General features: G+C 38.2%; 1 protein-coding gene across 1 annotated transcript in view; it reads left to right on the top strand.

Moving 5' to 3' along the window:
• Positions 1–674: 674 nt before the first annotated feature.
• Positions 675–22589, top strand: part of LOC136144768 (centrosomal protein of 135 kDa-like) — a 37592-nt gene continuing 15677 nt past the window's right edge. Inside the window, 10 exon segments of the mRNA XM_065902619.1 lie at positions 675–864; positions 954–1034; positions 5624–5806; positions 6750–6917; positions 9274–9415; positions 11412–11477; positions 11479–11494; positions 15057–15185; positions 17340–17555; positions 20354–20419. Coding sequence (XP_065758691.1) covers positions 675–864; positions 954–1034; positions 5624–5806; positions 6750–6917; positions 9274–9415; positions 11412–11477; positions 11479–11494; positions 15057–15185; positions 17340–17555; positions 20354–20419 — 1257 coding nt within the window.

Here is a 22589-nt window from a genome sequence, read left to right on the forward strand (position 1 = left end):
TCTGGGCGGAAGGAGCCAGCGAGGGAGGCGAGGCGCGAGGGGAGATGCGACCGCAGGCGGAGGGAGCGGCGGCCGGGGCTGCGGCTGAGCGCGGCGCGGGGCGGGAGGGCTGGGCAGGGCGGCGCCTCCGCCTCCAGGGCCGTCCCCGCGGGCCGGGCCCGGCAGCTGCCGGGAGGGAGGCCGCGCGGCCTCGGGAGGAAGCGGGCCCCGGGCGGCCGGGGCGCGGAGCCCTGTCGCCTCGCCGCGGACACCCCCTTCCCTTCAGCGCCCGACCGCGGAACTGCGGCCCGGAGGTCGGCCTGGGGTTGCCAGGGCTCCCGGTTCCTCCGGCCCCGCTCGCCGCGCGTCTGTGCGGTTCCAGCAGATCCGCCTCCTACCGACTGATGGGTTGATTTGAAAGTTAAAACACCCTTTCGTATAAGAATCATACAGGCTCTTTGTAAAACAAAAGTGCCCCAAAGCCTAGGACGAGTCATTTATTAACCTTTGTCCGGCACCTTAGTAAACATCCCCTCTTCCACTCTCTACTGTTTTTAGTTCAGTGAGGGAGGATTCGCGAGATAACCTAGTTAATGATGGTTTGGGGTGTTTTGTTTGTCTAGCCCTTGTGCATATTTATTATATACACAGGAGATTATACACACACACGCACAGGATACTTTTGTAAAAATAAGATGCACCGGCTTTCAGACGTGAGCTCCCTAAAGTTAAGGAAGTGGGTGGTTCCAAACACGTACGCGTGGAGGACCTCCAAACCTTCCCTTTTGTGTTGTTCTGCTGGAAAACTTTCAGTATGGCCGCAGTGTTCGGATGATGTAGACGGGCGCGTTGTGGTGGTGGTGAAGGACAGCAGCCCATGCTTGGGTGGGGGAAGCCTAATGTGTTTTTGTCCTTCCTGAGAGGATTTTAATCTTTTTCATCTGTCGTATGTGTTGATGATTTTTCTTTTTTAGTACTTACTCATACTGTCTCTCAGAAGGATGTGAGGATGTATTCTTTCCGGGTAACCAAAGTTGATACCAGACGAAAAGGAGGCATGTATGAATTGTGAGGCCCTGCTGGTTCTTGTTCTGACAGGTGCACTTCTGACTTCTTCAGGACTTTTTCTAGAACACCTGCATCAGTCAGGTCCCTCTTGTGGAAGGAACCTACAAAGAACCTAGCATAGAATGGGGACGTCATTCAGAGAAAAGGCTAACGAGAATGTGGAGAGGGAGAGATTTGTAGGAAGGAGTTATCAAGGAGTAGTCCTCACTTAGGAGTCATCTAGTAAGTTATCAAGGAGTAGTACTCACTTAGGAGTCACCTAGTAAGTTATCAAGGAGTAGTCCTCACTTAGGAGTCACCTAGTAAGTTATCAAGGAGTAGTACTCACTTAGGAGTCACCTAGTAAGTTATCAAGGAGTAGTCCTCACTTAGGAGTCACCTAGTAAGTTATCAAGGAGTAGTCCTCACTTAGGAGTCACCTAGTAAGTTATCAAGGAGTAGTCCTCACTTAGGAGTCACCTAGTAAGTTATCAAGGAGTAGTACTCACTTAGGAGTCACCTAGTAACTTATCAAGGAGTAGTCCTCACTTAGGAGTCACCTAGTAAGTTATCAAGGAGTAGTCCTCACTTAGGAGTCACATAGTAAGTTATCAAGGAGTAGTACTCACTTAGGAGTCATCTAGTAAGTTATCAAGGAGTAGTCCTCACTTAGGAGTCACCTAGTAAGTTATCAAGGAGTAGTCCTCACTTAGGAGTCATCTAGTAAGTTATCAAGGAGTAGTACTCACTTAGGAGTCACCTAGTAAGTTATCAAGGAGTAGTCCTCACTTAGGAGTCACCTAGTAAGTTATCAAGGAGTAGTACTCACTTAGGAGTCACCTAGTAAGTTATCAAGGAGTAGTACTCACTTAGGAGTCACCTAGTAAGTTATCAAGTAGTAGTACTCACTTAGGAGTCACCTAGTAAGTTATCAAGGAGTAGTCCTCACTTAGGAGTCACCTAGTAAGTTATCAAGGAGTAGTACTCACTTAGGAGTCATCTAGTAAGTTATCAAGGAGTAGTACTCACTTAGGAGTCACCTAGTAAGTTATCAAGGAGTAGTACTCACTTAGGAGTCACCTAGTAAGTTATCAAGGAGTAGTACTCACTTAGGAGTCATCTAGTACGTTGAGGCGGCATAATGCAGAAACCTGAGCGCTGGGTCAGGACTCAGGAGACCTGACTGCCCACCTGCTTGGTGACCTTGTGATTTAGAAAAAGTTCCTGTCTCTAGGCAGCCTTTCCTCATCTTTGAATGTGGAGGGTGTCCTTGACCCTTTTTCCCTCATAGTAGTTGTGAGGATCCAATTTTGCATATATCCATATCCATGCATGTTTTATATAAATTGTGAAAAGCAATACAGATGTAAAACAAAAATATTGAGTACTAGGACCACATTTACCTGGCAAAGGTTAGAAAAGAGAGCATGTTTTTTTTAAAGAAGTGATCTTTGGATAACTCCATTTTAGGGCAGTTTGATAGATGATATATTCATAGATATTTAAAAAGACAAGGATAAAAAGATGTCCAGAGTTACTTACATGTTGGGGTCTTTCTTTTTTAATCTCAGTAAACTTTACATATGCTATTTGAAAAGCTTTGATAAATGTATACATTGGTGTGATGTCTGTCCCCATTGCCACAATATTTTCATTACCTGAGAAAACTCCCTCATGCCCTTCCAGTCAGGCTCCAACTACCCCCATCACCCTAGGTGACAGCTGTTATGATTTCTATGTACATGGTTTAATTTTGCCTGTTTTGAACTTCATATAATCATGGCTTCTATTGCTCAGATGTTTTTAAATTCATCCATACTGTTGACAGGTACCAGTTCTGTTTTATTCTTGAGTGATATTACATTGTTTAAGTATAGTGTCCTTATCCTTCTTCTGTATAGGTTGTTTCCAGTTTGAAGCTATCATGAATAAAGATGCTTCAAATATTCTTGTAGAGTCTCTTTATAGATGTTTATTTTCATGTTCTTGAGTAAGTACCTTGGAGTAGAATTACACAGTCATAGGCTAGAAGTATTTTTAAATTTATGAGAAACTGCCACACTTTTTAATTTATTTTTAATTGGGGGATAATTGCTTTACGAGTTGTGTTGGCTTTGCTGTACTACAGCGTGACTCAGTTATGAGGACTTATATATCCTGTCCCTCTTGAGCCTCCCTCCCACAAACTTTTTCCACAGTGATTTCACACTCCGGTAGCAATATGAAAATTCCTGTTACTCCAAGTCCTTGAAGACATTTAGTATTGTACCTTCAATTTTAGCCATTCTAGTATGAACAAAATTATATTTCATTGTGGTTTTAATTTGTATTTCTCTGATGTCTAGTGGTGTTAAGCATCTTTTCATATGATTATTCTCATTTAAATATCTTTTGCAAATCTTAGCCTTGCATTTCTTATTGGGTTATCTTTATTATTGAATTGTAAGGGTTCTTTCTGTATTTTGTATACAAATCCTTTGTTAGATATTATGCATATGTTTCTCCTACTCTTCTAAGTTTTTGTTTTGTCAAATAAAAGGATATATTTTGATAAGCAGACATTTTTAATTTGAAGAAATCCAATTTATCAAGTTTCTCTTTTATATTTAAAAGAAAAACTTAAAAGAGGCTTCTCTAAGTATTCTCTGCCTGTCTCAGGTTTGAAAAAATATTCTTCTTTCTTTTGTCTAGAGGTTTTATTGTTTTAACTTCTGTGTATTAAGTTTATGAGGGGATATTTATTTTAATGCAGCAACATGGATATCTTTAGCATTGGATTTAAATAAATCTAAATATTCTAGAGAGCTGTCTGCCTGAAAAGAAATAAAAAAAAAATAATTGCTTCATAATAAAAGAATCCTTTTTTAAAACATTAAACAATAATAATAACTGATAATAGAATGATGTTTCACTCTTTTCTTATAGGATTTTAATTTTTGGAAGTGAATAAACCTAGTTTGGAACACAAGATGACTACAGCTGCAGAAAGAAAGTATCTTAATATTAGGAAAAGATTGGATCCGTTGGGATACCGCCAGACTTTGACAGTGGACTGTTTACCTTTGGTGGAGAAACTTTTCAGGTAAAGATGGGAACACTACTGCAAACTTGTGTGACCCTGAATCCCCTTTATCTAGTTTCTTGTTGAGCTTTGTGCTTTAGTGCAGAAATGGGTAGACTTTTAAAGTCCTTAAATCGTCTGAAGCTTCTCTCTTCTCCACGTCGCAAAACTCCAGGGTCACCGTGCAGTCTATACTGTTTAGAGTAAATGTTTCTGAGGGTTTTGTCTGTGAGTAAAATACAGTTTTTAATGTGATTTTCTGATCTAGTTAGGAGTTCTGTAGCTGCTTTATTCACTGGTTTTTATTTTATTGAAATGCAGTTGACATGATATTATGTTAGTCACTGGTCTCTAATTGCTACGCATTTATAATGCCGATCTAAGGTGGTTGATCATGACTTTAGCTGTGAACATGTTAATTTAGCTGAAAGATTCTTTGTGATTTTTACTCTTTTCCACATGAATCTTATTACTGTGATTTGAGACTAATTAGAGCAGAGAAATGGTCTAGGAAGTTTTTGCAGTAGGACTATAAGTGATAATGATGAAAAGAAGAGAGTGGATGAAAGATACTTTGTGGTCTCTAGTATGGCCTCCAGAATCCTTCATGATCTAGTTCTAGGTCAGCAATTCAGAATTATAGGGTGGGAGTATGTTTAACTTTCCAAGAAACTGACACACATTTTCCCCAGTGATTTTACATTCCCTTCATCTTCCCTGCACCAACCACCTAAGCTCCTGAAAACATGTTCGCTCTCGCCCTTGGTCTCTCCATGTGCTGTTCTGTCTGCCTGTAAAGTCTCTTTCTCCTCTCCTTCCTGCTTTGTCTTTACGCTCAGTTAGCTATATGGCCTGCAGCTCTCTGTCACATATACTGCACGTTACCTTAGCTGTTATTGTTGTTGGAAATTTGTTTTACCTTCCCATTAGAATGCAGACTTCCAAGAAACTAGAGACTGACTGTTTCACCGCCATACCTAGGACAGGCTGAACACAAGGTCGGCACTGAAATATTTATTGAGTTTATCACATAGTACCGTAACTTTTGACAAATTGTTAGTAGGATATAAGCTCCATGTCAGTGGGTTCCTTACCATGTTCCCTGCCCAGTAAATGTTGATGTAGTGAATATTCTGTTCATCTGTGTTCTTAGAGGTAGGTAACTGATCCGTGTTTGTTGCATCCCTGACACTTAACATGTAGCAGGCATTCAGTAAATGTTAAATGACCAAGTAAGATTCACAGATTCCACAGGATCAGGTGACTAATTAGACATGGGGGGTGAGTGAGATCAGGTTTAAAGATGGTTCTGCCTATATGTATATGTTTTATAACTTAATTACGACAGGAAAGTTTTGAGACCTTCTTAGTACCTTGAAAGACCTCTAGTGTTTGTTTTTGTATGTTTGATTTTCGATTTGATAGCATGTTAGTATTAACATTTAAGTCCTTTTAGAAGTCTGCTTTTAGTTATTAAAAGTTAATAGAATGTTTCCTTGTATTTGCATTTTCCATTCTTTAATGTTGGTGATCTAGTTCATACAACAGAAAGTCTTCGGAAATCAAAATTATCTGCTGTGAAAGCTGAAAAAGAGAGTGCCAATTTTGATTTTGTATTGGAACCTTATAAACTTGAAAATGCAAGGTTGAGTAAAGAAAATAATGAATTATACCTGGAATTAATGAAACTGAGAGAACAATCAGGTCAACATATTAAAGGTAAATTTTTGTGACTTTTGAAATTTTTGCCCTTTTCATTTTATATGTGGGAAATCCTACTCTACCTTTGAAACTATTGATTAGAAAATGTGATAGTCTTCCTACTGATAGTTCCTGAAATATTGTAGGGTGTGTTGAAGAATTTCCACAAGAAAAATAAATTTGCATTCCACAACTATATTCATCTTCACTGAATGTGGATTACATTTTTAGAATTAAAATTGCTGTAATGGTTGTGGTGTGCGCTCAGTTGTGTTTGACTCTTTGTGAACCTGTGAACTGTAACCCACCAATCTCCTCTGTCCATGGAATTTTCCAGGCAAGAATACTGGAGTGGGTTGCCTTTTACTTCACCAGGGGATCTTCCCAACCCAGGGATTGAACCCGCATCTCTTGTGTCTCCTGCATTGGCAGGCAGATTCTTTACCAACTGTGGCATCTGGGAAGCCCAGAAGTTGCTGTAGAAAATATTAAATGCTGGTACTGAAGAAAAATTTCCTTGTAACAACTTCTGTGTTTCTGAGAAAAAGTTGTGTGTCTATTGTTCTGATTCTTTTATACCCTGTTTTTGACCTGGAAGATAGAATGATTTCAGAGGTACTAGGCAAAGGGTAAATTATGTGGCTAACTTATTATAAAATCTTCTTGTATTTAGTAGAAAGCCCTGGCTAATGCTTGGCATGAATTGATAATCCCTTAGCTTCATATCCAATTTACTGGATCAAAAGCTCATATTAGTCTCATCACAGAAGAAAAATATAATTCCTTTTTGTGCTTAGTGACTTGTTTGCAGTTTTGTTAATCGTGGTAGAAAAGTTACAACCTTCTAACAAAGCATATAAGAATCAGGTGGAGCCTTTCAAATTATTGTGATTATTTTGTTTTATGAAATGGGAGAACTTCTTGATGTATAAAATGCTCTTTAAATCTTTTTCATTTTAAGAGTTGAAAACCACATTGAAAAAGTGCGCACATGAAACAGCTGATCTGAAATTTCTAAATAATCAATATATTCATAAACTCAAACTTATGGAGAAAGAAAGTAAAGCTAAGAATGGAAAAATTCAACAGCTTCAAGAAAAGAGTTTGCAAGCTGTAGTTCAAACTCCAGGTGAATCTGTTCCCTCTCAAAACAAATTATATACATCTAATCTTTTAAAGATGTTAAAACTGTTGACTGAAATGGGACTTTGGGTATTCATGCTTTAGACTTTAGTATTTGAAAAAATGTATTTGGATAGTCACAGAACCTTTAAAATTGATTTCTGGAGACCCAGCTTATATTCTATACATGTGCTTAGAAACTTATATAACAGTAAACTTCTTAGGTGTAAGGAGTCTATCCTCAGTGCCTAGGGTTTTCTTTCATTATTAATTTGAATTCTTTTTTCTATTATTATCACCATCATTATTAATTATAAAAATAATTCATACTCTAAAGACTTTGAAAATGATATACTTTGTTATTTCTTAGTTTATTTTAGTCTTCTTAGCCTAATGCTCAGTAGTTATCAGAGAAGGAAAAAGAAATGATGGGGCATATGCAGCGTTAGTGGTTGTCCAGGCTCAAAGTTGATGGAAGAACCCCCAGTAGTAGTAACCAGACCATGGAGGTGTCTGAACCATGAGATTAAGGTCACGGAAGTAAATGAGGGGAAGGGAGGTGCTGAATTATGAGACTTGGTAGAGACTGAGGGATTAAAGAACACGGCGAGGACCAGCAGTAATTTGGTCAGAATGAAGGCTGCCTCAGAAGAGAGCTGAAGATCTGGAAGCTGGCTCAGTTCTGTCTGGTAACACAGTCCAGGCTTAATCATGTTACTCTGTGCCTGGAGCTGAGTGAAGAGGAGACTCTAAGAACTGAAGAATTGCAAACTGGGAGGCCAGGATCAGGGAGGAATCCGTGGCAGAAAATAAGCTGGGAGAGCGAGGACCCTGAGCCAAGGGCAGAAGAGATGCCGAAATGTGGGGGAACATCTCAGAAGAAACTAAAAGATTAAGAAAACTAAAAAAGGAGGATAATTAGATTTTCTGAGAAAAGAGTGGGCCTAAATCAAGGGTGATTTAGAGGTGTAATCTCTAAAATTTAGGGATGGATAAATTTAGTAAACTTGGGATGTAGAGGAATTTCCAAATTTCTGTTTGAAGTGAATGAGTGGATGAATGAGGATATTAATACTATTTCTTTCTCTTTTTTTTTTTTGGCTGCACCATGGGGCATGTGGGATGTTAGTTCCTTAACCAGGGATCAAACCTGCGCCCCTAGTCTTAACCACAAGACCACCAAGGATGTCCTGGTACTATTTCTTAAGATAGGGAATATGGAAAACAGAACAGAAGTCCACCGTCTACAAAGGGTTCGTTGAATATGTTGTATCCACAGGACATTCACATTGAAACTCCTAGTATGCAGTGGAATATGTAGATCTGTCCTCAGAAATATGGTCCTAGATGGAGAGTCACATTTGGAAATCATTGGAATATCCTGAGAACTGAAGCTTTGACTGTGGTAGGAGTTACTAGTGAGATTATGTAGATTGGAAAGAGAGGAGAACCAAAGACAGACCCTAGGAAATTGTCTTTTAAGGCACAGATGGAAGAAGAGGGTCTCTGAGAGAAACTGAGAAGGACCAGCCGAGGAGGAAAACCAGGAGATGAGGGAAGAAGAAAGTGGTTTGCATGTTCAGGTGTGTAACTACAAGCAGGTCACCTAAATACTCTTGACCTGGTTTCTTCATCCTCAAAACAAGAGGGTAGGAGTATAGAAAACTTGTTAGGATTCTGAGGAAGACAGAGTTATGGGTTGTGTTTGTTCTTTGTGAGGTTCAGTTAGTTTTTCAAGTACGTGTCTAATCTTGACCAGGTACTGGAAAAGCTGAATTATCCTTGTGGTTTGGACCAACATGGGATATATCTAGCCATTAAAAGAAATTACTCCTGCTGGTTTTAAGGATAATTAAGAAAATTCCCCATTAATTCAGGATACATATTCTGCTATATACTGATTTTGATTCTTAAAGTTTCAGTTATCTTCTCCTTTGGCCTTGCTTAATAAACATGTTTATTTTAGTTATCATTGCCTTGAAGCTTCTCATTTGACAGTTTTCTGCTGGCGATGACTTCTTGGGCTCTGTTATGTACCACAAGGCACACTCAACTTTTAGTCTTGCCAGAGTTTGGTCCCCATCTCATGAAGGGACAGATTAAATCTGGGCATATATACCAAGCATGCAGAAAATAAAGGTTGCTTTCTAACCATGTGTTGTTGAGGTTTGCAGAAATGAGTTGTTCAGTTAAAGATCAGGTAGGTATTTATATGTAAGGGAGAAAACATTTGACCTGGCTCTTATGTAATAAGACCCAGAGACATAGTTTATAACAAAAAGGCTAGCCTTCTGAACTATTTAATTCTAAGACAGTGTTTTGTTTTCAGTTTTTTGAAATACACATTTGCTTTTTTTTTTTAGGTGGCAAGAAAAGAAATATTGCTTTCAGGCGCCAGCGCATGCAGATTGATGAACCAGTCCCTCCCTCTGAAATCAGTTCATATCCGGTTCCTCAGCCGGATGGCCCTTACATCGCAGACCTCCTGCACGTGGCTGATGACAGGTGCATTAAAGAATCCTCTGTTGGCTTTAGTTACCTCATCACTTGGTTAGCCCTAAATTTCTTGATAGTACGGTTTTGTCTTCTTAACTAGCCTATCTCTGGTGTGTAGCATAGAACTTTGCATAAGCATCCAGTAAATGCTTTCTGAATATATTCTGAATATTGAAGGTTTTCACTTGTTTTGAAATTTGATTTCAAGTAAATCATATATCTGAGGTTTCTGTCCATATTTGCTTTGAAACAGTTTAGTGCCACCTAGAGCCTATTTCAGTAGAGTTGCTTTGACATTCAGCTTTATCACCCAAGTAAATCTTCCACAGATTCTCTGTTAGTTGAGATTTTTCTCAAATGCCAGTAGCATGAGTAGACTTGTAACTGGCTGTGAAAGTCTTGCTTCATGATTCTCTAGCTCTGTATGTTGGTGTTTCCTTAACTTGGAATCAGGTGTAAATTCTATTTTAATTATAATTTCAATAAACTCTTTGGAAAAGGCTATGTAAGTGTTCTCGGGCTGTAAAGATGCAACTTTTGAGAAACTTACAACCCGGTAAGAAGGTGAGACAAGGGGAAATACACAGAATGCCATTAAGAACATGTTAGAAGGTGCAGAGGAGCAGGAGAGCGCGAGTGACAGCCTCTCAGGTCTCGGCTGCAGACGCGGTTTAGGTGCAGAACACACTAGTGGGAATGGCTAGTGCAGCCGGCTTTTTACTTGTAGATCATGTAGACAATATGAGAGAGTTTTCTACTTTATTATTAATGTCTGTAGCAATTTAAAAAAAGGACATTGATTGGGGGACTAATTAGGGTCTTCAGCTCAGTTATTCTCACACAATATTATGTACCTGTATTTATACACTTACTTGACTTTACCCATGAAATATTTTGTGTTTTTCTGGTACTTATAAATTAGGACTTAGACAATATGTTAGTATTATTTACCGAGTTTTAGACGGCTCCATATGTATTCGATTCAATGGACATGAACTTGGGCAAATTCTGGGAGATGGTGAGGAACAGTGAGGCCTGGGATGCTGCAGTCCATGGGGTCGCAGAGTTGGACACAGCTTAGTAACTGAACAACAACATGTGTATCTTTTCTGTCTCTTTCTTTGCCTTAGCATTCTTCTTTTCTGTCAAGCCATGGTAGGTAGCATCAGTCTCTTGATTATCTTACTTGTTTCACTTTGCACATGCACTGTGTTCAGTCACTCATGCGTGTGTGAGTGCGGTTGCGTGCGTGCTGCGCTCCTGCTCCTAGGTCAGTGGGCGGTGTTGGCTCTGGTAGTACTAGCAGCAGGTACACGCAGTGTTCAGTGGTGCTGTGCCGACCCTATGGAAAATCTCTCTCAAAATTAAACCTGGCTTCAGGCTTTATTTTTCCAGTATGAAAGTGATTATGTCCTGTTTTGTTAATGCTTGGCAAAGTTTGATGTAGTACAGTACATTTAGGCATTCATACAATTCAGATGATTTAGACAAATCTTGATTTTCTTGGAATTAACAAGTTCCAGGAAAGAGTAGGTTTTTTTTGCTGTAGTTACCTGGAAAATTGGTATTTCTTAGTATTTTTCTTCTCTCTAAGATTGCAAGATAATTTGTTAGAAAATACAGGGTCATGTGGGGTCAGAAAACATTTAGTCCCTTATTTCACTTAATAGTATTGTGAGTTTTAGATTTGATGCTTAGTTCCCTGAACCTAAGAATTGGCAACAGTACCCAGAAGAATTTGTCTTAAGACTCAAAATGCAGTAGGAGACATAATGATTCTGAGTTTCAGATTATTTACCACTCAGTTTTGTATCTGTTCTTATAAAATTAAATCTCTAAGATAATGTACTCTGTGCTGTGGCCTGGGAACCCTTTGGCCCAGCACCTCCTACCTCACTGAGAAACAAAAAGTTCAGGGTTTTTAAAAGAAGGCATCTAATTTCACTTTTGTAATTTTGTATTTCTTATCAAAAATATATTGAAATTACTTATAAATATGTTTCAGAATTCAAGAACTTCAACAGGAAGTGTGCCAGTTACAAGAGAAGTTAGCAGTGATGGAAAGTGGACTGAGATTATAACAAGCAGGTAGGATTTTTTATTTATCTAGTTGGGATTGAGGTGAGTGCGCTGTGACTGTAAATAGAATTGGGTTATGTTTAATATTTCTGATACCTGAGTTTTTAATACAGCTTTTCTTTTTAGTAAATTCGTTAATAGAATTAATAGATGGAATGGCTTAGATGGCTTCAGAGCCTTCAGTTCATTCCCTGCACTATGCATTGAGGTGAGTAGTAGTTTGTTTTTTTTTTAAGGTGAGTCATATATCTCCCCAAATATTATGACCATATTAACTGTTTCCATCTCAAGAGATATTTTATTGAAGTGTATTATGCTTTATGATAGTCTTTTTAAAAACTTGTTTTACCCTTTCTGTAGATTTTATCATTTTGAGTATGTCTTTGAAAGTTACTCTTCCGAGTGGCCATGCTTGTTGAATGTTTTCTCTAAAAGCACTGGTGCTCTGTAAAGAAGCAAGGGAGTGAACAGATTTGGGGTTACGTGAAAACTTTCTCTATAAGCACTGGTGCCCCATAAGATGGTTTTCTAAAGAAGCAAGGGAGTAAATAGACTCGGGGTTACATGAAAACTTTGAACAACCTTTGTTCTTTTATACTTTCTTTTTGTGTCTTGGATAAATTCTGATTTGGGTAATTATAGGCTTTCTTTCTTAATATGCTTACTGAAGTTTAAATCAGGTAGCACGTTTTTCATATTCTGCACATAACTACGTTTTTTTGGAGTAAAGAAATCTGCACATACCAGTATAGATATAACCTGTGTATTGGTATAAGTGTTAAGTTTATAAAGTACTTTGAAGATCACTTGGATAGATGGAGTTAAAAGGAATTGTAGTAATGTCATCCAAAAAACTTACTTTATGGAGAGATGTTGAACATATCAAATATGCATATGAGATGAATATTAATTGATATTTTTCAATTTATATTCAGTCATTCTTTCATCACATTTTTTTTCTAAGTACTTTATGAACATAAACTGATCAGTCTTTATTGTCTCCATGAGGTGGCTGAGGCGTTTGAAGAAAATAGCCTGACCGTTCTGATTGAAATCACCAATTTCATGTGGTTATCAGTCTTGATTGAGTCTGCTCTATCAGTTTTTTTTTTTTTTGGTGGGAGTTTGTTCTGTTCTCAGCATATATTCCAGATTTTACTGTTCTCTTCAAGCTCTTTCCATGGCCTGTAACACCCTCCTTCTTAGGACATCATCTTCTTTTTCATTTTCCTATCTCTGCCTTTAAAATGAGCAATATTCACAGGTTCTCCTTAAGACTTAATGGGTAGGATGGTATTCTTCCTGTTTTGTGTGCTTGGCCCCATTCCCTCTCTTCTCCTTAGGATATTGCTTTAATCAGTTATTCTTTAGCAAACTTATATGGCCATTTTAATGAGTATACATTTTTTCAGTACTGTGAGGAGATGCTTTTATCATCATCACTAATACCCCTTAAAAAATCTTTTAATTACCTTTCCCCTCTTGCTAACTAAGGCCTTCTTCTCCCTCATGCCTACTTCTCTGAAAGTGAAAGTGAAGTTGCTCAGTCATGTCCGACTCTTTGTGACCCCATCGTGTCTGACTCTTTGCGACCCCACGGATGGTAGCCTACCAGGCTCCGCGGTCCTTGGGATTTTCCAGGCAAGAATACTGGAGTGGGCTGCCATTTCCTTCTCCAGGGGATCTTCCCAACCCAGGGATCGAACCCGGGTCTCCTGCATTGCAGACAGATGCTTTACCGTCTGAGCCAGTCTAAAGGGTGTCTTATTCTTCTTTCTCTACTTCTTCACTTCCTGTTCACTTCTTAACCTTCTGTTGGCCTCTGTCCCCCACTGTATAAGTTGGTCTAGTTACTGTTACCATTGACATTAGTTGCCGCATCCGGAAGGATACTTTAAGTCTTCATTTTCCTGACTCACTCTGCAGTATTTGACATTATTGATCATTTCTCTTTGAAACTCTTCTGTGGCTTCATTTTCTTTTTGTTTTCCTTTTCTTGCCTTTTTTTTTTTAGCCTCTTATAATATCGTCTTTGCTCTTTTGTCTGCCTCCTCCCTAAAATATCACCAAACCCCAGGATTCTTTGACTTCTCCTCTCCATGTTTTCTCAGATAGTCTCATCTACTCTCTTAGTTTATTACCTGAATATTGGTGACTCCCCAGCCTCTCAGGCTGACACTTCTCTGCTGAGTTCTGTTCTGATATGCCCAGCTTGACACTGGCATTTCCATTTGGATGAAGGCTGTGTGTTCACATATGCCTAGTGCTGAACTTTCAGCTTCTGTCTCACATTCGTTTCTCCTTCTATATGCTCAACTTTGGTTGGAAGCTTCAGCATCCACCCAAGCCAGCATTCTGGAGTCTTTATACGTCTCATTCTCTGCCTGTCACATACCACTTGCCGAGTTCTATCAGTTCTTAAACTTACATATTCTGTTCTGTCCTGTCCCACTGTTTCTTAGGCTCTAATCATCTCTCATATGTTCCTACAGTAGGTCTCCTTGCTTCTGGCCCTATTCTTATCACATTCACCCTTTAGTCCTGAGTAATATTTCTCCCTAGTGAAGTATACAGAGCTTATCATAATTAGTTCCTGCCTAATTCTTTGGCCTCATCTCCAACTGTTAATTCCCCTTGCGTGTTGTAATTCAGTCACACTGAGTCACTTCTGCTCCTTTAAACATAGCGTGTTGCCTGTGCTTCTTTGTCACTGCCTAGAATATCCCTCCTTTCTTCTCTGCCTGGCATATTTTATAACTTTTTTGGACTTATTTGTTCCCTTGACTATTTTGGTACTATATACCTATTTCTATTATTGTATCATTGAACAACATATTAAAGCAATTATTGGTTTACTTTATTGCTTTTCCTGTAAAGCTGTGTGTTCCTGAAAGTAAGGGATCATGTTTTATTCATATTTGTATATTTAGAACTATGCTCAATAATTGTTTGTTAAATTGAATACTTGGTTTTTGTTTTCAATTTTTTTTTTGAAAACCAAAGTTTGAAAGTGTGTGTGTTTTTGTAGATTCTTGCATGTGAATTCATGGTTGGTAGGGATGTTTTTGATTGTATGTCTGTTTTTTTCTACATAATAGATAGTAAAGCAAATTCATTCCGGCCTTATATCCTTTTTAATAATGAGTTTCAATAGCAAATCACTTTCCTTTTTGTTTTATATTCATTTGTTTATCTCCCATTTATTTCACCAGGCACTGAAGTAGTTCAAACTCAGTTCCGGGACTTAGTTTCTTTTTGTATAAACATTGCCTAATCTTAGAGGAGGGAAAAAACAAAACATAAAATTAGAAAGAATCTCTTCAATAAAAATACATATGAAACCTGTGTTGACAATTCTTAGGTTGAGATTTTCTGTGTATATTTTTGCTCTGCTTAAATGGATCTCATAATACCATTTATGTGTCAGTAACATATATGAATGCTAATCTTTTGTGTACATTGTGGGACATAAGAAAAATGGAAGTATATTCAAATAAACATTTGTGCAGTGTTAATCATTTCAGTTCAAAACCATATCTTTAAAAATGATAGCACAACTTTATGTTTTCAGATTGAACTTAGAGAACGAGAGATAGAACGACTGTCGATTGCATTGGATGGGGGTCGCTCCTCTGATATCCTTTCTCTGGAGACTAGAAATAAAGCCAATGAAAAGCTTATTGCTCATTTTAATATTCAGGTAACGACTTTTATGATTATTTCACTGAGCGTATAAAGTTGTAAGTGTTTTTAACAGTCTTTGGGTTTGTAAAGGTGGAAGGGTTTTTTATTTGGGTATTATCTACAGCAGAAAAAATTACATAGAGTCAGAGTATCCAAAATTGGGTACAGCTGTTGAAAAATCCTGTTTTTATATTTAATGAGGTGTAGGAATTGATAATACCACAGTATTAGGTGTTTAAAAGAAGAGAATAAACTACAGGTAAAAAGTAATCCTCAATTTGCTTTAAAAATTGTATATGTACTTTCAGAGAGAGAAAACACTAGAACTACGCCAAAATACACTAATAAAGGTTTATCTTTGTGTGGTGAGATAGTCTTCTTTATGATTTTCTCCATTTTCAAAATTTTTATTTCTTTTATAATATTACAAATATTATTTTTAAAAATAAATATAAAAAGTAAACATAGTTTTTATTTAACTATGTAGTAGTTTGCCTTGCCATGCGTTTGACCTAAGAGTGAAAGAACAAGAGATTTCTTGAAACATGACAAATGGCCTTTAGAAATTTTTTTTAACTGAAGCACAGCTGAGTCACTGTGTGTTACTCTCTGGCGTGCAGCAAGTGACTCAGTTATCCGTATTGTATCAGTGTTGTTTTTCATATTCTTTTCCGTTGTGGCTCTTCGTTTTTAACTGCACTGGGGCTCCTGTGCTGCACGTGGGCTTTGGTTCCCACGGCCGGGGCGACTGTAGGCAGCGCACAGGCGTCTTGCGGAGGCGGCTTCTCTTCTTGCCAAGCTTGAGCTCCAGGGCCCAGTCTTTAGCAGTTGCAGCGGGCGGGCTCGGGAGTTGCATTTTTCAGGCTTAGTTGCCCCGTGGCCTGCGGGATCCTAGTTTCTGGATGAGGGTTGCGCTAGTGTCCCCTGCTTTGGCAGCTGGGATTCCTAACTACTGGACCACTAGGGAAGTCCTTCCATTATGTTTTATTACATGTTATTGAATATAGTTCCCTGTGCTATATGGTAGGACCTTGTGTATTTTATATACAACAGTTTGTATCTGCTGATCCCAGACTCCTAATTTATCCCTCCCCAATCCCCTCTCCCCTTTGGTACCCATAAATTTGTTTTCTGTGTCTTCGAGTCTGTTTCTGCTTTGTAAGTAAGTTCATTTGTATTTTTTTATTCCACACATAAGGGATATCACCTGGTATTTGTCTTCTTTCTGACTTCATTTAGTGTGATAATCTCTAGGTTTGCCCATGTGTCTGTAAATGGCTTTATTCCCTTCTTTTTATGGCTGAATAATACTCTTGTGCACGCGCGCACACACACACACACACACACACACACACACACACACACACACACACACACACACACACACACACACACACACACACACACACACACACACACACACACACACACTACATCATCTTTATCCACTCACCTGTCAAGGACATTAGGTTGTTTCCATAGGATCTTTAGAAATATAGATATCACTGCTGCCTGGACTGCAGCCAGAGTAGATTAAGTCCCAAATATTAGCATAGCTCTTGAGCAGTGCTGTTCAGTAGAAATAGGGTATGAGCCACATATGTCATTTAAAATTTCCTAGTAGTCTGATTAAAAAAAGTAAAAACAAGTGAAATTAATTTTAATAGTGTATCTACTTACATATATCCAAAATGTTATCATTTCAACATGTAGTTGGTGTTGTCAGATATCTTTGGCATATTGTACTATTTTTTTGTACTGAGTCTTTGGACTCCTCTTTGTATTTATAGCACACCTCTGGACTAGCCACATTTTAAGTGCTCAGCAGCCATATGCAGATGCTAGTGGCTACTGTATGGGACTGCACTCCAGACTAATATCATCATAGTGGTAATCTTGTCATATATTTAGAACTCTATATTGGGAAAAGGCTCACACAAATTTCTTACTTATCCTTTCCTTCCATGCTTGAAAACTGAAGACATATATATATTTTTACAAAACCACTCATCAGCAGTTTTACAAATCAAAACTATAAATTTGAAAATGTAGAATAGCTGGAGTTTTAAGTTTCAGTATTTTAAAAAACACAGTGTTTTGAAGTATTTTGAAAGTTCAGTATTTGATAATTTTCCGATTTATTGATTTATGAATTAGAAATTCCATTTAGGTTGACTTTCTTCAGCAAGCTAATAAAGACCTGGAAAAGCATATACAAGAGCTTATGGAAACCAAGGAAACAGTAACATCTGAAGTTGTTAATTTAAGTAACAAAAATGAAAAACTCTGCCAGGAATTAACTGAAATAGACCAGTTAGCACAGCAGTTGGAAAGACATAAAGAAGAAGTGCTCAAGACTGCCGACAAAGAACTTGAGGAAGCAAAGGTACGTCTCAGCTGTGGGGGCGCTCGTTAATTCTCCTGGAGTGGAGTGAGCTTGAGTTCTTTTGATATCCCATCCAGGTCTTTTGGTTTGTTTTGTAATTCAAGCTTTTTTAAAGTGTTATTTACATGCTCTAAATGTTGGCACTTTCTCCAGTTGTTCACGCATCTTTCTGAAGCACATCTATTCTTATGGCAATTCTCCAGATTCCTTCCTCTTTTCACTCAAGATTTTCATCTGTCCTTTCTCTGCATTATGAGCAGGCTTCTGAAGTTTGTCCTCTAGGTCATTATGTGCTCATGAACCCTTTAAAGGTATTTTTTGAAACTGTATATGTCCTTGTACATTTTTAAGTTGGTAGCTAACATTTTTCATCTTTAAATAGATGCAAAGGATGTAATTTCTAATCAGTTGTAAACATTGATCTCTTAAAGTTGTCATATTGTTCTTATAAATATAGCCAGTAGAATCCAAATGACCCTTCTTGAAATCCCCACAAAATTGTATCTTATTGTAACATATTTTATGCTTGAATATCTTTTTATGATAACTATCAAATGTCTGTGCAATTAAAAACACACATGAATTGAAATTTTTTTAATTTAAAAATGGCCTGTGATTGTAAGGTTCAGAATGTTAGCATTTTCCTGTAAAAAGTGTTATCATTATAATTATTAGTAGTCAATGGATCAAAGTGACAGATGTAGCACAAATGTTGGTACTTATCAGCTAAAAAAGTAAAATTGTACTGAAAAGACATCTTTTAGTAAGATATAATGGGAGAAAATAGCATCTTAATAAAAGGCTTTGACCAGCCCCAACATTTCAGGTGTTGTCTGGTACTTCAGAAGTTTTTTATATGTAGAGATATAGTATGAAATTAGAAGCTTGCTTTTCTTTTGAAAAGTGGGCAAAAGGCAATTGTGGGAGGGTAGATGAGAAAGAAGAATTCACATGATACCTAGACCACAGGTTTTCAGGTAGATAATTTTTAAGAAGGATATTTGCAAATTAGGAATCCAGATATTGATTTTGTAAAACTGTATGTATATGATAGTTTTGCATAATACTTGGATAATCTTTATATTATCCCAAGTATGAGTATAACCTATTGATAGTTTTAAGGTCACTACTTTACATCAAACTAAAATGAATTAATCTTATACAGTGTCATCTCCATTAATTAGTAGAATAGAAAGAAACTGCGTCAATAAAGGCCATATGTGAAAAGCCCACAGCTAACATCATACCCAGTGGTGAAATACTGAAACCTTTCCCTCTAAGATGAGAAACAAGACTAGGATGTCCATTCTCTCTACTTCTGTTCAACATAGTACTGGAAGTCTTGACCAGAGGAATTAGGCAAGAAAAAGAAGTAAAAGGCATTCAAATTGGAAATAAAGAAGTAAAATTTTGTTTCCAGATGAGATGATATTATGTACAGAAAACCCTAAAGATGCCAATAAAAAAAAAAGAACTAATAAATTCAGCAAACTTGCAGGATACAAAATCATTGCATAGGAATCTGGATGCATTTCTATATTAAAATCCAAAAAGAAAATTAAGAAAATAATCCTGTTTATAGTAGCGTCAAAAAGAATGAAGATCTTAGGGATAAACTTAACCAAGGAGGCAAAAGACTTATATACTGAAAACTATAGAACACTGCTGAAAGAATTTAGAGACAGAAATAAATGGAAAGATATCCTATGTTCATGGATTGGAAGACTTTATTGTTTGAATGTCCCCACTACCCAAAATAATCTGCAGATTCAGTGTGATCCCTCTCCAAATCCCAGGGATAGTTTTTTTTACAAAAATAGGAAAAAATCCAAAAATTCATATGGATCTCAAGGGACCCAGAATAGCCAAAACAACCTTGAAAATGAAGAAAACATAATTAGTGCAATTTTAAAAAATTGTTTATTTTACCAGTCTTAGTTGGCACGTGGGATCAAGTTCCCTGACCAGGGATCAAACCTGGGCCCCCTGTGTTGGGAGCATGGAGTCTTAGCCATTGAACCACCAGGGAAGTCTCGATTAGTGCAGTTTTAATTTTGCTTTTGTGACTTTGGTTTCTTTGCAGTATTTCTGTTATCTCATTGCTCTCCTTTTCTACTTTCTTTGCATATTCTCTCATGTGTGCACAACATACTGAACAGTTTCACATGTCACATGGGCAGTAGTTGAGAATGACAACTTGGCTGAGTAAAAGATTCCTGTTAGGTCATAATATTTTAACCTTGGCATTCAGCACTCTTAGTTGCCATTTAGAGGATCCAGGTTGATCGTCTCCTGGATGAGGGCATGGCAGCCCTCTTCAGTATTCTTGCCTGGAGAATTCAATGGACAGAGGAGCATGGTGGGCTGCAGTCCTCGGGGTAGCCAAGAGTTGGACACAGCTGAGCACTGAGCACAAGCCCAGGTTGATAGTAGTGGGTGGTGGAAAAGCAAATAGGGTAGGAAAGTCAGGAAATGACAGGGCCGTAAGAGGAATTCTAAACATCAAGGCTTGAGGAAAGTCCTACAAGTACACAGACAGAAGATTTTCAAGTGGCTCTCTTGTTGCACGTGTTACAAATAGGTCCCTATAAGCATTCAGGATACCAGAAATTAAAGAGAAAGCTAAACTTTGCGTCCTCTTCATGGAAACTGAGGCCTAGAGCTGGCTGAAGCTTTGGCTCTCACTGATGGCAGGGAACATGAATTACTCAAAAATGACTTGGCCTCATCTTCACTGTCACCTAGCATTAAGTATTCTTGACTTTTAGGTATGTACCTAATAAGCTTTTCATTCCTAGAAAGAGATTAAAAAAAACCTTTCTGAAATGTGGAATCTTGAAGAAACAATGGGAAAACTTCAACTGGTGAGTAGGTTTTGTATTGAATTGCTAGAATTTTCATTAAAAATTTTATGTTTTATTTTACATTTTTTTGCTAAATATAATTTACCTATCATATTTACTGTTTTAAGTGTACAGCGGTTTTGGTATAGATACAAAGTAGTACAGCCATCACTACTAATTCCAGGACATTTTAATCACTCCAGAAAGAAACCTCGTACCCATTAGCAGTCAATCCTCGTTTTCCTCTGCTCAACCTCTGACAGTTGCTAATCTGCTTTCTGTCTCTGTAATCTATAATTTGCCTATTCTAGATATTCTATGTAAATGAAATTATACAATATGTAAACCTTTTATGTGTGATTTACACTTAACCCATTGTTTTCAATGTTCATGCATATCATAGCATGTATCATTACTTCTTTTTTATGGCCAGTAATATCCCATTGTATTATATATTTGGTTTTTTATATTATTTTTATTTATTTTTATATTATTATTTTATATTTATATTATTTATATTTCTAGAAATTAAAAAAAGTTTATTGGAATAGAGTTGATTTACAATGTTGTGTTAGTTTTAGATACACAGCAAAGTGAGTCAGTTATAATATACATATATTCACTCTTTTTTACAGATTCTTTTATGTATAGAGGCCATTACAAGAGTATTCAGTAGAGTTCCTTGAGCTATACAGGGGGTCCTTGTTAATTTCCTATTTTACATACAGCAGTGTGCACATACAGGGGGTCCTTGTTAACTTCCTGTTTTACATACAGCAGTGTGTACATACAGGGGTCCTCACTAACTTCCTGGTTTACATACAGCAGTGTGTACATACAGGGGTCCTCATTAACTTCCTGGTTTACATACAGCAGTGTGCACATACAGGGGGTCCTCATTAACTTCCTGGTTTATATACAGCAGTGTGCACATACAGGGGGTCCTCATTAACTTCCTGGTTTACATACAGCAGTGTGCACATACAGGGGTCCTCATTAACTTCCTGGTTTACATACAGCAGTGTGCACATACAGGGGGTCCTCATTAACTTCCTGGTTTATATACAGCAGTGTGCACATACAGGGGGTCCTCATTAACTCCCTGGTTTACATACAGCAGTGTGCACATACAGGGGGTCCTCACTAACTTCCTGGTTTACATACAGCAGTGTGCACATACAGGGGTCCTCACTAACTTCCTGGTTTACATACAGCAGTGTGTACATACAGGGGGTCCTCATTAACTTCCTGGTTTATATACAGCAGTGTGCACATACAGGGGGTCCTCACTCACTTCCTGGTTTATATACAGCAGTGTGCACATACAGGGGGTCCTCATTAACTTCCTGGTTTACATACAGCAGTGTGCACATACAGGGATCCTCACTAACTTCCTGGTTTACATACAGCAGTGTGTACATACAGGGGGTCCTCACTCACTTCCTGGTTTACGTACAGCAGTGTGTATATACAGGGGTCCTCACTAGCTTCCTGGTTTATATACAGCAGTGTGCACATACAGGGGGTCCTCATTAACTTCCTGGTTTATATACAGCAGTGTGTACATACAGGGGGTCCTCATTAACTTCCTGGTTTACATACAGCAGTGTGCACATACAGGGGGTCCTCACTAACTTCCTGGTTTATATACAGCAGTGTGCACATACAGGGGGTCCTCACTAACTTCCTGGTTTACATACAGCAGTGTGCACATACAGGGGGTCCTCATTAACTTCCTGGTTTACATACAGCAGTGTGCACATACAGGGGTCCTCACTAACTTCCTGGTTTACATACAGCAGTGTGTACATACAGGGGGTCCTCATTAACTTCCTGGTTTACATACAGCAGTGTGCACATACAGGGGGTCCTCACTAACTTCCTGGTTTACATACAGCAGTGTGCACATACAGGGGGTCCTCACTAACTTCCTGGTTTACATACAGCAGTGTGTACATACAGGGGGTCCTCACTCACTTCCTGGTTTACGTACAGCAGTGTGTATATACAGGGGTCCTCACTAGCTTCCTGGTTTATATACAGCAGTGTGCACATACAGGGGGTCCTCACTAACTTCCTGGTTTACATACAGCAGTGTGCACATACAGGGGGTCCTCACTAACTTCCTGGTTTACATACAGCAGTGTGCACATACAGGGGTCCTCACTCACTTCCTGGTTTATATACAGCA

Source organism: Muntiacus reevesi, chromosome 12, assembly GCF_963930625.1.
Source record: "Muntiacus reevesi chromosome 12, mMunRee1.1, whole genome shotgun sequence".
In the NCBI taxonomy this organism is placed as follows: domain Eukaryota; kingdom Metazoa; phylum Chordata; class Mammalia; order Artiodactyla; family Cervidae; genus Muntiacus; species Muntiacus reevesi.